The sequence below is a fragment of the Amia ocellicauda genome, chromosome 1, assembly GCF_036373705.1.
Source record: "Amia ocellicauda isolate fAmiCal2 chromosome 1, fAmiCal2.hap1, whole genome shotgun sequence".
NCBI classification, from domain to species: Eukaryota; Metazoa; Chordata; class Actinopteri; order Amiiformes; family Amiidae; genus Amia; species Amia ocellicauda.
This window is the reverse complement of record NC_089850.1, coordinates 29,405,680-29,419,197: the sequence shown is the minus strand read 5'-3', so window position 1 is coordinate 29,419,197 and position 13,518 is coordinate 29,405,680. Positions and strand designations below refer to the sequence as shown.

Genomic DNA, 13,518 nt, shown 5'->3' with positions numbered 1-13,518 from the left:
GCTTGCCTTGGAATATACTATTTTCCCTGGGAGTTAGACCAAGGCTACCAAATACAGTTTAGAATCAAACCCAGGGTTCTGAAATTGAACAATCCTGACCTATTATTTGTCATATGTTATGTCACTCCTCAATACAAAACAGTTTGTATATTAAGCATATAAGTTCAACAAACATCCACCATTGGTCATTAAAATGTATAAATGCATTCACTAATGACACAAAATGTGTTCAATATAGGAGTGCTCTGTACATAAGCATGGTATCTAAAACATCTACCATTTAAGTATAACTCAAAATCAGATTTATTTATATTAAAGTCTGTTTAGGTGGTGTTGTTGAGATGTGTTAAATATCTGGATGTAATTGGCCTTACATATGTTATATCAAACAAATAAACAAACAATATCAAGTTTCTGAAACAATATAAGCGTATTAATATTTACATGTAACTGCTTCCACCATTAAAAATGCAGCTTAATTAAAAAAAAAACACAAACTAAGCTTCACAAAACAGAGTTGCTCATTATACACCTCTGTTTTCCTCAGCAACACTGACTTATTTCACAGGGAAAATTAAGAGCGCTGGTGCATATAATTGACCCAAATGTGTCCAAACTTAATAATGGTCACCTTAGAAACGACACTCTGCTATTAAACCAGTTCCTTTCCAGCACGAATTGACTTAACAGATTGGTCATCAATTAATGCTATAAGGAAGTTAAGGTTCTCAGGACATGATGCTTAATGTTCGCAGTCCCCTGTTGAAAAAAAAATAGCAATAACAATATTGATGAAATGCATAAAAATAACAATGACTAATAGATTGAGTACAAGTTATATTTTAAAGAAAAACAATGAAAAGTAATGTAATATTCCAGAGATACACACCACAATTGATTGCTGCAGCAATATGGTGACTATAATTATGCTATTCAGCTATTTACCTTAATTATAGCTTGTGCAATATATGGTTAAGTAGACTAAGTATACTTAAGTAAACTAGAAGTACATTTTAGATACTGAAGTACATTTATAATTTACATAATAGGGCATCCTTTTCATAACAGATGAGTTACTGGCAAGTCAGACTGACCACATTGAACATATTGAGATTCTCTTAATTGAAAAGGAAATGTAATTTCAAGGATTTCGTTTTTCTAAATCTACTTTGCTAGCTTAAAAAAAAACAACAAAGAAAAATATGGATCATACATTTCCTTGTCTGTGAACCAGACCCCGGAGTATAATGGTATCTTGGATTTTAACATCCTTATTTTTTCCATTTCTAAAGAATTGCAGGGAAAAGAGATTTCTTTTCAATTAGCTGAACTGGAAAATTGTGCAGATCCATACTGTCTTCCAGGAGAAGAACCCTTGAGGAGAGGAATTGGCTTTACCTGACTCGCTTCCCTAGAGAAGCCTGGGGAGAGAGAAAAAAGCCCAGACGGTTTCCCTTCAATCCAAAAACCCAATGGAGTGAAAAGTTCAATGGCTTGGGCCCCTAGGATTCCCCCTCACTGCCAATGAAGGAGACAGATTTTGAGGTGCCTGTCGCTGGAGAGAGGGTTCTTTCAAAATTCAACACACTGGATTTCCTGACGAGAAGTGTAATTTGAAGCTTCAACAAACAGACATAATTGCAATGCAGCCTCTGACAGCGTGAGGAGTGTGCTTTCAATTCATTCAGGCAAACCTTGTGCTGCTCTGCGGAGGAGAAGGGAAAGGGGGGTTTTAAGTGAGTCCAGCACAAGCTAAAGCTCATGTTTCGCTCCTTCTGACAGAAAATAATTAATGCTATCTAGGCCACGGGACTTGAATAATAACATACTGTCCTCTACCGTAACATGCTTTATACAAAACATTTATCAACACTTTAATTTATTGGCATCATTAAGCAAGACATACCATGGCAAATGCCTGTAAATCAGCCAGTGGAGGAATAATGTAATATCCCCGATCAGAATACAAACATGAAGGATTCTGCGGTTTCCCTGCGGAGTCGTATGTTGTTATTCTATCCTCTAGTCTACAGCATCAGCTTCCAGTGGTGTTTGCATCATTTCCCCTTGCCACTTCATGCTTTGCTTTGCCTCCCTGTACTCTTGTTAAGTGTGTCAGTTAACTTTCACTCATCATGTTCATCACAGTACCCCATGTGAAGGAAATCAACATTTGTCGGCTGCAGTCGAAATTATATTTTAAGCATATGAAGGGTTTCTGGTGACATTAAAATCTGGTCAACATTAGCCAAACAGAGTATAGTCTATCCTGGAGGAGGTATGATTGTGCAGCTTCGGGATTTGTATAATAAGTACAAACTGAATGCATTAAGAACAAGGCCACTGCTTTTTATGGGAACATCAAATGTCTGAACACGTCTTAGTAGTAAATTCCTGCAATTAAATTAAAACCTGCAACAAAACAGCAAATCCATTTGAATGCCAGTTGTTTATTATATTCAGAGATCAACTTAGTTTGTGTTTTTCTTTTAAAACTATCAACACAATACTTACATATTTATAATTACATATGAATAGTGTCTCTGTTGATCATTTTATTATTGCACCTCAGACTTTTTGTATAGTGCAGCTGAGTCATTTCTCTTTTTGAGCACTTTCCTCTTGTCACTGTAGTGCTATTCAACTTACAAACACATTAGATATCCAATATTCAAAATAACAAATTCTAGTTTCTTTGGGGACAGTTGTGTTTTTTGTGAACTCTTTCTACTGCAGCCAATAATATAATACAGTAAAAGCCTTGGAAGTGGATTTGAGAGGATGTAAGTACTGTCCAGTAGAAGACAATTTTCCCTACATAGGAGCCATTGCAACCTGAAGGATAAGTTGAAAAAACTTGATTACCTGCAAAAGTAGACCCCTTTCAATTTTGCTGCATATTGTCAGAGAAAGCTTGGAAGTCTTATTTTTTAACCATTTTCTCTCATCTCGTTTGAAGGGTACTTGCAGAGTATTAAAGTCAAAGAAAAAAATACGTCTGACTCTGAAAGCATAATAGAGTTTTCTCTAATGAGCAATGTTGCAATGTTTAAAGGGTTCTGGTATTTTCATGTGGCCACGCATCATTTTGAGAGACACCTGTTATGCTCCTCATTCTGGTGCTAGTAAATGGGTTTTACTGATGTGTAGGAGAGGAAAAATTACCTGAAGACCACAGTGTCTTTCTCTGCACTTAAATACACTCAAATGTACACCTAAAAACAGGAATTACAGATGAAAATAAGCATATCATACATATGGACATATTGCAATTTATCCAGCTGACATCAGGAGAAAGTTGTATTGACTTGCTTGTTAGTTGTGCTTTTTTCCCTCTCTCTCTTTTCTTCACACACAGTACCAGTGCGGCAGTGATTAGGTATGGTCTGATTGCTAGAATTTTCCATTACTGTTCTGTGGACTGTTAAATTTAAGATAGCTGGGTTTAAGCCAGGAAAAGCAGATAGGATTACAGTCTGTTTATTGGTCTGTGTAGTCTCATGCTTTGGCGGAGAACAAGACGCCCGCAGTGACCTGTAATGACATGTATTACTTCACTATTGATTTGCATAGTATATCTTAAGGCCATTGTCCTTTCAGAATGGCCTTAAACAAGCTGGACCTCCGCCACCCCTGTGGGATTAACAGCTGCTTTCACTCACTTCCCCTGAGAGCTCCCAGTTGCTGTCTTGATTCTGTATTGAATGTTGAGACGGAAAGAGTCTCGAATAAAGACACAAAGGCTGTATAATACCAATACACCTGGCAGCAGAAGTCTGTACCATTCTCTGTTCTTCTGTTTCCGGCCATTAAAAAAGCAATGTGGTCATAATCATGCTTGATTTGATTTAAACTGTGTTTAAGGCACTGATCAAATATTGCAGGTGGATTCTTTCATCGAGTCTTTTTGGTCTTTGTAGTCTTGTGTAGTTTACAGGAGTCAATTTCAAATGCCCTCTTGCTCAACTCTTTCTATATCTGCAGACGAATTGACTCTGAAAGTGTGCTAGTGACTCGAGTTAAATCACTTACAGCGTGTGTGCCAATGCAAGTAACATATAGCGAAGTCATGGTTGCTTTAATTTTGAAGGAACACCTCTCAGTGTAACAGATTTACTTACATTTGTTAATAAAAATAACAATACTTTCCAGCCTTCTTGACCAGTTCTTGGTTGAAGGTGTTTTTAGTGTTTGTTGGTTATGTAATGTGCAGGGGTGTGTCTGGGGGGGGAGGGGTGGCCATGAAAACTAAACACCGTCAGCATCCCCAACATTATAAGTACATTTTGAACATGGCCAGGCGTGATATCAGACAGAGTTTCTACCCAACCTGTTTGGAAAATTCATACTGTGTCAGCAGCAAAACTGCTTTGGAGGAAGATCTACATTGATTCTAAACTGACTTATTGTGTGAAGCAGGCCTGTCCATTGACAGGTCCTACAAGATTACGAATATTCACTGACCATAGTGTCACTATCCAATGGGAAAACTCATCCCATTCACAAAAAGACATCTGAAGTCTATTTCCTTCCTAGTATTCTAGTTTCTCTGGCTGCCATCTATGACTGCTCAAAACTGGCGTGACAGAAATAATGTAAAAAGCTTCTCACTATACAAGTTTATACCCTAATTTGTGTGCAAAAATGTGCCTGCACACTCAGGAAAAGATCTGTACTTACAAGTCATAGCACATTTTATTGCCATGTCCAATCTGCATGATTATAAGGGCAGTATGTGAGAACATCACTTTCCCTTAGTATTTTCATAATACAGCAAGACATTAAATATAACATTTAAGATAAGTCTTGTCAGAATTATAATGTTTTCCAGATTGTGAGTTTTTTAAACTCAACACAAAATAACAATATCTTGTGGCAAACAAGTGAATGAAAAAAGACTCCATACAAAAAAGAAGGACTTAAAATCTCAAAATAGCCGAAGTTTGATCATCAAAATGAATTCTGGTTATCTGTTATTCAACAGGAATGTTTTTTTATGAAGCAAGTTTTTCAATTCTTTATTCAGTAAAGCTTTGTTAAGATATACTTACAAAGGATTGGGGACCAGTCTTATTGAACAAAACTTAAAAAAAAAAGGAATATAAGCTCTGTTTTCAGAGAAATTACATCTTCATCTTCGCACCAGCTTCTTTTTCATAACATCCCTTCAGAGTCAAACAGTTTCATAGAAAGCAACATTTGTTTCTAATGTTTACACTGGCTTGTCAATATTAATTGAAATATAAAGCTTCTCCTAAGCACAGAGAAAAACAACCTCATGCAGCCTGGCTGACTTGTGCCACAAACATTTCCAGTGCTGGTCTGACCCGGCATCGAATTAATTGGTGGATGCTGCAGAGGTAGGACAACATAAAATGTGAAAATGTGCAGTGTGAGTGATGCTCCATAAGGATGTCACGGTAAAGATAGTTTCACCAACTCGATCTGACTGCCATATCTTTCGAAACTGCAGTGTGTGTAACAAGAAGTGATAGTTAAGTTTTGTTTTCTAAATTAAAGATAATAAGAATTCAGTCTCACAGGATCATTGTTACCAGATAGATGACTTATTTATTTAAAAACATTATGAAGGGTCATGTATTTAAGTGTTGGAAAGAAATAATTACTGTAAATTCAGGGAAAAATATCTTAAATAATAGTTGTTCTTTCATTAATATCTTGGTATCACTTTAAAATAATGGGCACCAATACTTAATTAATGTTTAACTCTCACAGGAATAACATATGGCCTCATGCACTTCCACTGAGTTCTGATGCTGACCACATGTTTAACCCCAAGCCTAGTCTGTAACTTTACCCCCCACCCTGATCCTAACCTTGTTATACTTGTGATTCACAGGAGGACGCAGATGAAGTGCATAAGGTATTCATGTGTTATTCCTGTGGTATTCATACAACAATGCATTAAAAATTGGTCCCCATTATTGTAAGGTGTGACCAAATCCTTTCACTCTAAGAAGTATCATCCTTTGATAATGTATTATTTCTATAAACAAAGCAGTGATTATTATGTGGCTAATGCTGGGCTGCCTGGCTGATGGGCCCTACAATAATGAAAGGAAACAGATGACCCTTGTACCAGAGACTTTGAGGTGAGTTCAAGGTCCTCTGAAATGAAAAATCTGCAGATATTCACTGTCCTTTTTTATATTTATTGCAATGAAATCCCAGCACCCCGCTATTATAAAATTAAAACCATATTGGAAAAAGTACCAAAATAAAGTAATACAATCTATTCAGAATTACTTTGCTAGCTGATTGAAATTGGTTATTTTTTTTGGACTGGAGCATGGTGGGATTTGTCCCGGGGTAGGAAGTACTGTGTTCATAGTGTTTTAAGAAAGGGGTTTATTCCACATTTAAGACTACTAATCAATAGCATGTACTAAGTGTTCTCAGAAATCCATATGAGCCTACATGGCTATGTAGTTTTGTTGGATGCTCCTACATAATGACAGACATAAGTTTCCTTTATTGTTCAATTTGTGATAGAAAAGGATAATCCTGTTCCATTTTCAATTTCTACTTAACCAGTTTGTTGAAATTACTATTTCTTTGCAAGTACACCACACCATGATCCACCACTGAAAGTATATGAGTCATCTAACTTAGACTGAGGCACTTGCATTTCCATTTTTATAAATCTTAAAAAACAATCTTAAATCTTTTCAGATATCTTATAGTTCCTTTGAAAAGTGGCCCTAATGCCTGTGCAATAATCCAGTAATGGTGCATAGCGGGCAGTAAATTTGGTTTAGTGCTCTCCTCTGCTGTTTCTGTATAGAATAGACCAAACAGATTAATATATATATTTAAAACATAGCTCACTAATGCAATTTGATTCTTAATCTGCCACTTTGATGTGTGAGGTTATTGGCCCGAGTACTGTGTGTTGTAATGACTTCTGAATATCCCTTTTGTTAAAATAACCTGGTGTGGGTCTAATCTGGTGTGGGTTGTCAGAAATAGTAAAAGGAGGAAAGGGTTAGCCTATATTTTCAGAAGGATTTAACACATTTTTGTTTGTACCACATATAATCAGTGAATACATAAACTACAGAATATGTAAACTGTAGAAATCAATGGAGTTGCAATCCACAATTTGCAACCCCATTTGTAACTCAGTTCAAACAACTGGATTTTTTTTATCTTAAAATATATACTTGAATAATAAGTAATGTACAATATATATTAAACTAAACTGATAACAGAATAGCTTTGCTTTAGATTAAGGCTCTTCATATTTTTGGCTACAGTTTTGTGTAGTTGTAGTACATATAGCATAAAGTATATATATGTATAGCCCTGCTCTGCACCAAGTTCTTTGTCTGCTCTATTTTGAGTTTGGTATTTTGAATGTGTTTATATTTCAAAGAAAACAGGAGCAGCAAGAACAAGAAAAATAAAATTCCTACTTTAACCACAAAGGGTTAGGGTTTAAAAAAATTTTCTTCTCTGCCTAGTGACAACATATGTTGATATGCATTCATCAGAGCTATCTGTGAAGAATTGCTTATTTTGGTATCATGCCTGCAGTCTTAGCCATGATGAAGGCAGATTTAGACATAGATTTGCTTTGCTTCAGTGATAGAATTACATATTTTGACATCTTGCACCTTATAGACTTCTTTAGCAGAACCATTAACCAGTCCATCCTGCTTGCTGCTACTCTATAAAACCTGCAGCTATACCTTGTGTCAGGGTCTTGAAGGTGAAAAGCCCTCAAGATGTGTGACAGATTGCAGGGTAGATCTTGTTTTTGTCACTAAACTAAACATTTTGCATGGAGGCGAGTAAGTGATACAAGCATCTCCCCTGGACACTGACCTTACTGTGATTGTTGGAGAGCGGGCAGCAGGAGACTGCTTTGTCAGTGCTGCTGGTCGTGACTTTTGCGGCTGCCGAATCTCTCTTCAAAGTCCTCACGTAGGTCACCTGTCTCTTAATGACTCCGTCTTGACTTCTCGAGTCCCCTGTGATGCCACCTTTCTCTGCTGAAGTCACCTGGCCCGCCTGGCCGGTGTTTGAGTCCACAGGAGTGTGACTGGCAGCAGCTGTGTGTTGGCCTGAGAAAAACGGCAAGGCCTTCTTGCCAAACTCCACATAGACCTGGAAGCAGATGAAGCCTGCGGTGAAGAGGAGACAGAGCACGAGTGCGAAAGCCTTCCTCGATTTGTCCTTGTGCATCCTGCGTCCCCGCTAGCCTGGACCCTTTCACTCTGTCAGGCTTGCTTTTCCATTCCAGTAGAAAACTAGTAGTTCTCCCATTCTGTCAGGCCAGTTCCCCCCCACCAGACTCCTTCCTTTCCATGCACTCTGTCAAGCTCAGTCTCCCTCCTGCCGTTGCTCCTCCAAAATGCATTGCCTTAGTTTACAGTGCTGTGTGTGACCTGTATACAAGCAGAGCATTTCTGCTAAGTGAGAAACTACCAGCGAAGGAAGGGGACAAATGTTCTGCTCTCATTGAGAAGTTTCAGAACGTCCCCCTGTACCTCCCCCAAACATTCACTGGGACACACCCTCTAACTCAGCTGCTCTGTAACTTTAAACCGAGCCATGCACGCTGATCAGCCTGCCACATAAGAGGCCTGTTCGCTTAATACCTCTCCAACTCAGAGGCTCACATCAACAGAAGAGAAAAGAACATTGAAATTAATGAGAATCATTCTCCCAATTGGGTTTGTGAGGTAGCATTCTTAGAATTTACACTTTTTTATATTCAAACACAAGTTGTGACTGAATAACTGCGTGTAGTGTTTTGACAAGGCTAATGAAATATTGTTAAGATAAAACCTTCATTCCAAGAAAGTATCTTAGATATATATTGATGATTCTCACATTTGTAATGAATCAGTGATAGCTTTATTCTTATCTAAATAAAATATAGCAGTGGAATCAATGAGAGAGATTTTAGAAAATAACTTAAGTCCAATTAACTCAAAACAAATGAGGGGCATTTTGATCACCTGCTACCTCATAAGCTGTATGACTAATTACCTCTATTTCCACAAGCAACTACTTAGAAAACAAATGAAACACAGATAATTGTTTATGGATGGATTTGAAACAAGAAAACCAAAATACAAGGGAACGAAAAGGCATAATCTAATTTAATTAATGGGTCTTTCAGAAGTAATTGTATAAAGGTAGAAAACAACTCAGTTAAATTAAATTTGCATAAAAGATGAAGCACCAATCAGGTTTCCTTATCAGCTGGTTTAAGACTATAGCCCTGGTTACGCTAAATACAATAACAGTTAACTGAAATAATGATTTTTTTAAGAAATATACACCTAGAGTGATGAAAACAGATTTTGTTCCCTTGATGTAAATTTCTTAAAGGTTTAAACTTTTTAAAAATATTATTCAGATGTAGCTATCTACATACACCAAGTGTATAAGGATGTTGAGCTCACCTTCACTAAGAGGTAACCTGTGCCATGCCAACAACAAATGCATTGCCATGTGATCAGGATTCTTTCATGTGTGAAAGTCAACCAATCCCTGTGAACTTACAACTTAAGGCATTTGTCTCCCAATGCAGTAACTGTACACCATGCATGCGTGTCCTAGTCCAGTGCATACTCTGCATAGCTGTGATGATTCTTTCCTAATACTTTATTTAATTCATCTGTGTTAAGTGGAAAATAGACGTGAACTGGAAACCTGCCACAGTTTGCATCTGGTTGTGATTCTTGATGCCAGAAACCAAGAAAGAGGTTAATACTGCACCCCACTGGACACTTGAAACTTGTGCTATAGATATTGCATTACAGAAAGACTGGTTGTGAACAAAATACAAGATCTGAAGTGTAAGATGACATTGTCTTCGGGATCCTTGAAAGGAACAATCTCTGTTCAAATAATGGCAATTCTGTTGAAACTTGAAAGACCTTAACAGTATTATATAGTGCCCAAACATCCAGATTAGATTATGTCTTTTATGTAGCATGTAATTAACAGCAATGCTCGAGCTAAACCAATGATAATGTGTCTCAGGTTGACCTGTGACTGCAATGCTGCATCAATATCGTTGATAAACATAAACCATGGGACCAAAGGAATGGAGCAGTGCAGGAATCCTCATTTACAAATGGCTTAATTGAGCATGGCAAGAGAGAACCATTATTTTTCAGCTTCAGGGAAAAAAGCATTGGAACAGCAAAGCAGGAGAATAAAATTGAGAACAGATAGTTCTTTGTCCATTCATTTACAAACAACTGCCTTTGGTCTGGATTGAAGTAATTTATTCATTGAGCATCATCATTTGGAATCATTCTTTCCATGACGTAGATTGTATGTATATATGTATGTATGTACAATATGAATGTATGATGTGGGGATACAAAATTGTGCCAGCAGAAGGTTGGAGGATGCATAGTAATACTGTAAATGTAATGCAGAAGAATGTTGGGTGGGTGAATTCATGGGGTGAATTTCCATGTTCTTCATTCTCAGAACTTGAAACTGTTCTTTCATTTTCTTTTCTTTCTGTTGTAAAGCATCAGTTAAATATAGGACCTCGTTTTTGAGCTACAACATTATGGAAGAGACTGTTTTTCCAAGTATGAGAAGAACTACGTGGTCTGATGCAATTAAATATAAAGCAATAATATACAATGAAAGCAATCTTGTTAGGACAATGCATTCAAATCCAACACATGCAAATGATTAAACAAGGAGACTGCATGTATTGCTAACTTTAAGCATTTGAATCATCAACACCAAATATTGTTTACTGATCTAAGAAGCAACAGCTATTCATTTATATAGGTTTTAATTAAATTCGTGTTTTTGTTCATTTGCCTTCCTGTGAAGCATTGAAAAGGTTCATGTTAGCTACACCGATAAGGACACAGTGTATATAAAAAAGGACAGAACCCCATAGAAAGGGGCAAATCTTGATTCAGCTTCTTTTGTTATCACATTCAGTGATTCAGAGGAGAAAATGTAATCCTCACACCATCATAAAGCATAGAGGAAGCATTTCTCATAATGAAAGCAAGCAAGCTATATAGTCACCCGAGAGCCGGAGAGATAGCTCCCCCTGCTGGCAGTGCAACAGGGCATAAGCAGTGTGTGCAATCCAGATGACTTATAGCTACACTAGTTGTGTGTGTGACCTTGTAATTCCTGAGCTTGTATTAAAATGATGGATACCATTTACAGCTATGAAAGACAAGGAGAAAATAATCATTAGGTCTTCAATTCAAGATGGAAGTGGAAGTGGAGAGATGTTTTACTACAAAGACAGGGCAGTTAGAATTAATCAAATGCCTATTCAATCAGTCCAATGCTTTACTATATAGGAGCTGTAGTACTGAAAACTATTTCCTAAGAGAGTGCAGGAAAGGATAAATGCCTGATAGCCTGTTTTATGTTAGAGTACATTAATCATTAGTTAAGGTTAGTGATTATTAATCAAAGTCAGGAGATTACATTACTGGGCATTTACATTAAATTGCTCAGGAAAAGTGAGCTAACAAGTTTTAGGGATAGTGTGTGAGTGAGGCATCACCTTGGACTGTCTGGCAAAGGCACACAATAAGAATAATAGGGTGGTGAAGTGGATGATAAAGCATTGTCCATAAATAAAGATTCAGCATATTGACTACTGCATTTGATTTTCCTGGTAAACTTTCCTTAGACTGTTTGGAGTACAACCTGTTGTGCATTTAGCAAGAGGCGAAAGGTTTTTTTTTGAGTTACCAAGTGCAGCCACACGTTAAAGAAAGTTAACATTGTTGACATGAGGGATATGAATACATAGGGGCAATCCACGTTCAAGGCAAACAAATTGACAGGGATCGTAAAAAGATTTGGGACAGGAACTCTTTTTGACCGATCGTGTAATAATTGACTCTAAACGAGGAGCAGGGTTTTCTCAGATCTTGCAATCTTTTGTTTTAGTTAGACATTAGCTGAAAAAAATATATACTCCTTTTCCGGAACACAAGGTTGCCTTGTGTCTATAGAGGGTGTTTGTATTGCACCCTTTGTTCTTATTTAATGTGACACTTTATGGTAGCAGATGGCACATTTTTGTGGAATGTTACTGTTGCCATGGTGCGGTGCTGAATGTCAGTAGATTGTAGTTCCACACAGTGTCAATAATACCAGCAAATGTATGAGTACAAGGAGAAGAGGGTCACAGCAACGGATTTACAAAACAACCGTCTCCTACATTTTACACCATAATGAGAGTAAAGTGCCTCTTGTTTGAAGTGTTTCCTTTGTAGGAACTTAATCAGTGGATATTAACTAGATTGCATGAACCCTTTTTAGACATGAACTTTGTCTACATTCAAAACCCAAGTGCTTCGTTCTTGATTGAAAAGAGTCAATTTTCTTAATGTCAAGTATTAAAAAACTAAAATAAAGATGTAATATTTATTTACACTAGAAGATTCAATATGATGTATACATTCTTAGGAATATTAGTTCAGTTTTAAATAGCTTGTTTGTTTTCAGTGCCTGAAGTCTTTTGAGTTATATTTAACTCAGGAAATACAAACAAATATAGTTTGTAGATCTGACCATTGGATTAAATTGACAGAATGCAGACATACTCTGTACTCGTATTAAAAGCTGTTCGCAGCTGGTTTGTGACTGTTCTTGTTATTTAAGGTACACAGTATAACATTAAAAAATAATGGTGTGGACTTCTTTCAATTAATTATCTTTATAAGATGTTGGTCTGCTCAACTGGTCTGCATGTTAAATCTCCAGCACTGTCATGGCAGAATGGTGCTGTGTGTGTTTGACTGGGCACACACCAGGTCAAGATGTTAATTTGAGTAATACCTCAATATATACGGCATTGGACATGAGTTAAAGGCCTAAACAACTGGTAAATTGTAATGTTCCCATCGTTCTGACATTTAATGGAACATTGATTATGATGTTGTTCTGACAGAAATTAATGAAAAATAAATAAAAGAGGTTATTGTTGAAATGCATAATATATCATTGTGACATAATTAGATAAGGGGAAGTCAGGCCATTTTTAAAATCACGGTTTATGTGTCAATTAGCTGTTATAGAGTATACCTAATATGATACATACCACTCTTCCATATCGAGTCAATCAATAAGCAACTTAAAAAATAAATAAATATAAAACTTACCAAATAATGGCGGATGTCAAACTTCAGCATGCACACTCTCAGTTCATCAGGATCTGTGCTGTCATAACATCCGGATCGTTGTTGCCACAAATCAAAATGCACTAGTAACCCAAAATCAATAAAATTCTAGCCAAAAACCAGTCCAATATTATTTTTATGAGGAAACCAAAATAAATCAATGTATGTGGTGTTTTCACACTCCACTACATTTACATAAATAAAAAAATCATGTTCCCATTCGTTAATGTAAATTGTATTGTATTGTAAATACAGTGAGGGAAAAAAGTATTTGATCCCCTGCTGATTTTGTATGTTTGCCCACTGACAAAGAAATGATCAGTCTATAATTTTAATGGTAGGTGTATTTTAA

The 13,518-nt window shown here is 36.7% G+C and overlaps 1 protein-coding gene across 1 annotated transcript in view; it reads right to left on the bottom strand.

Moving 5' to 3' along the window:
- mettl24 (methyltransferase like 24) overlaps positions 1–8,470 on the bottom strand; it is a 45,024-nt gene extending 36,554 nt beyond the window's left edge. The window contains exon 1 of the mRNA XM_066701162.1: positions 7,849–8,470. Coding sequence (XP_066557259.1) covers positions 7,849–8,208 — 360 coding nt within the window. The 5' untranslated portion in view covers positions 8,209–8,470. The remainder of the gene's footprint in view (positions 1–7,848) is intronic.
- Positions 8,471–13,518: the final 5,048 nt, after the last annotated feature.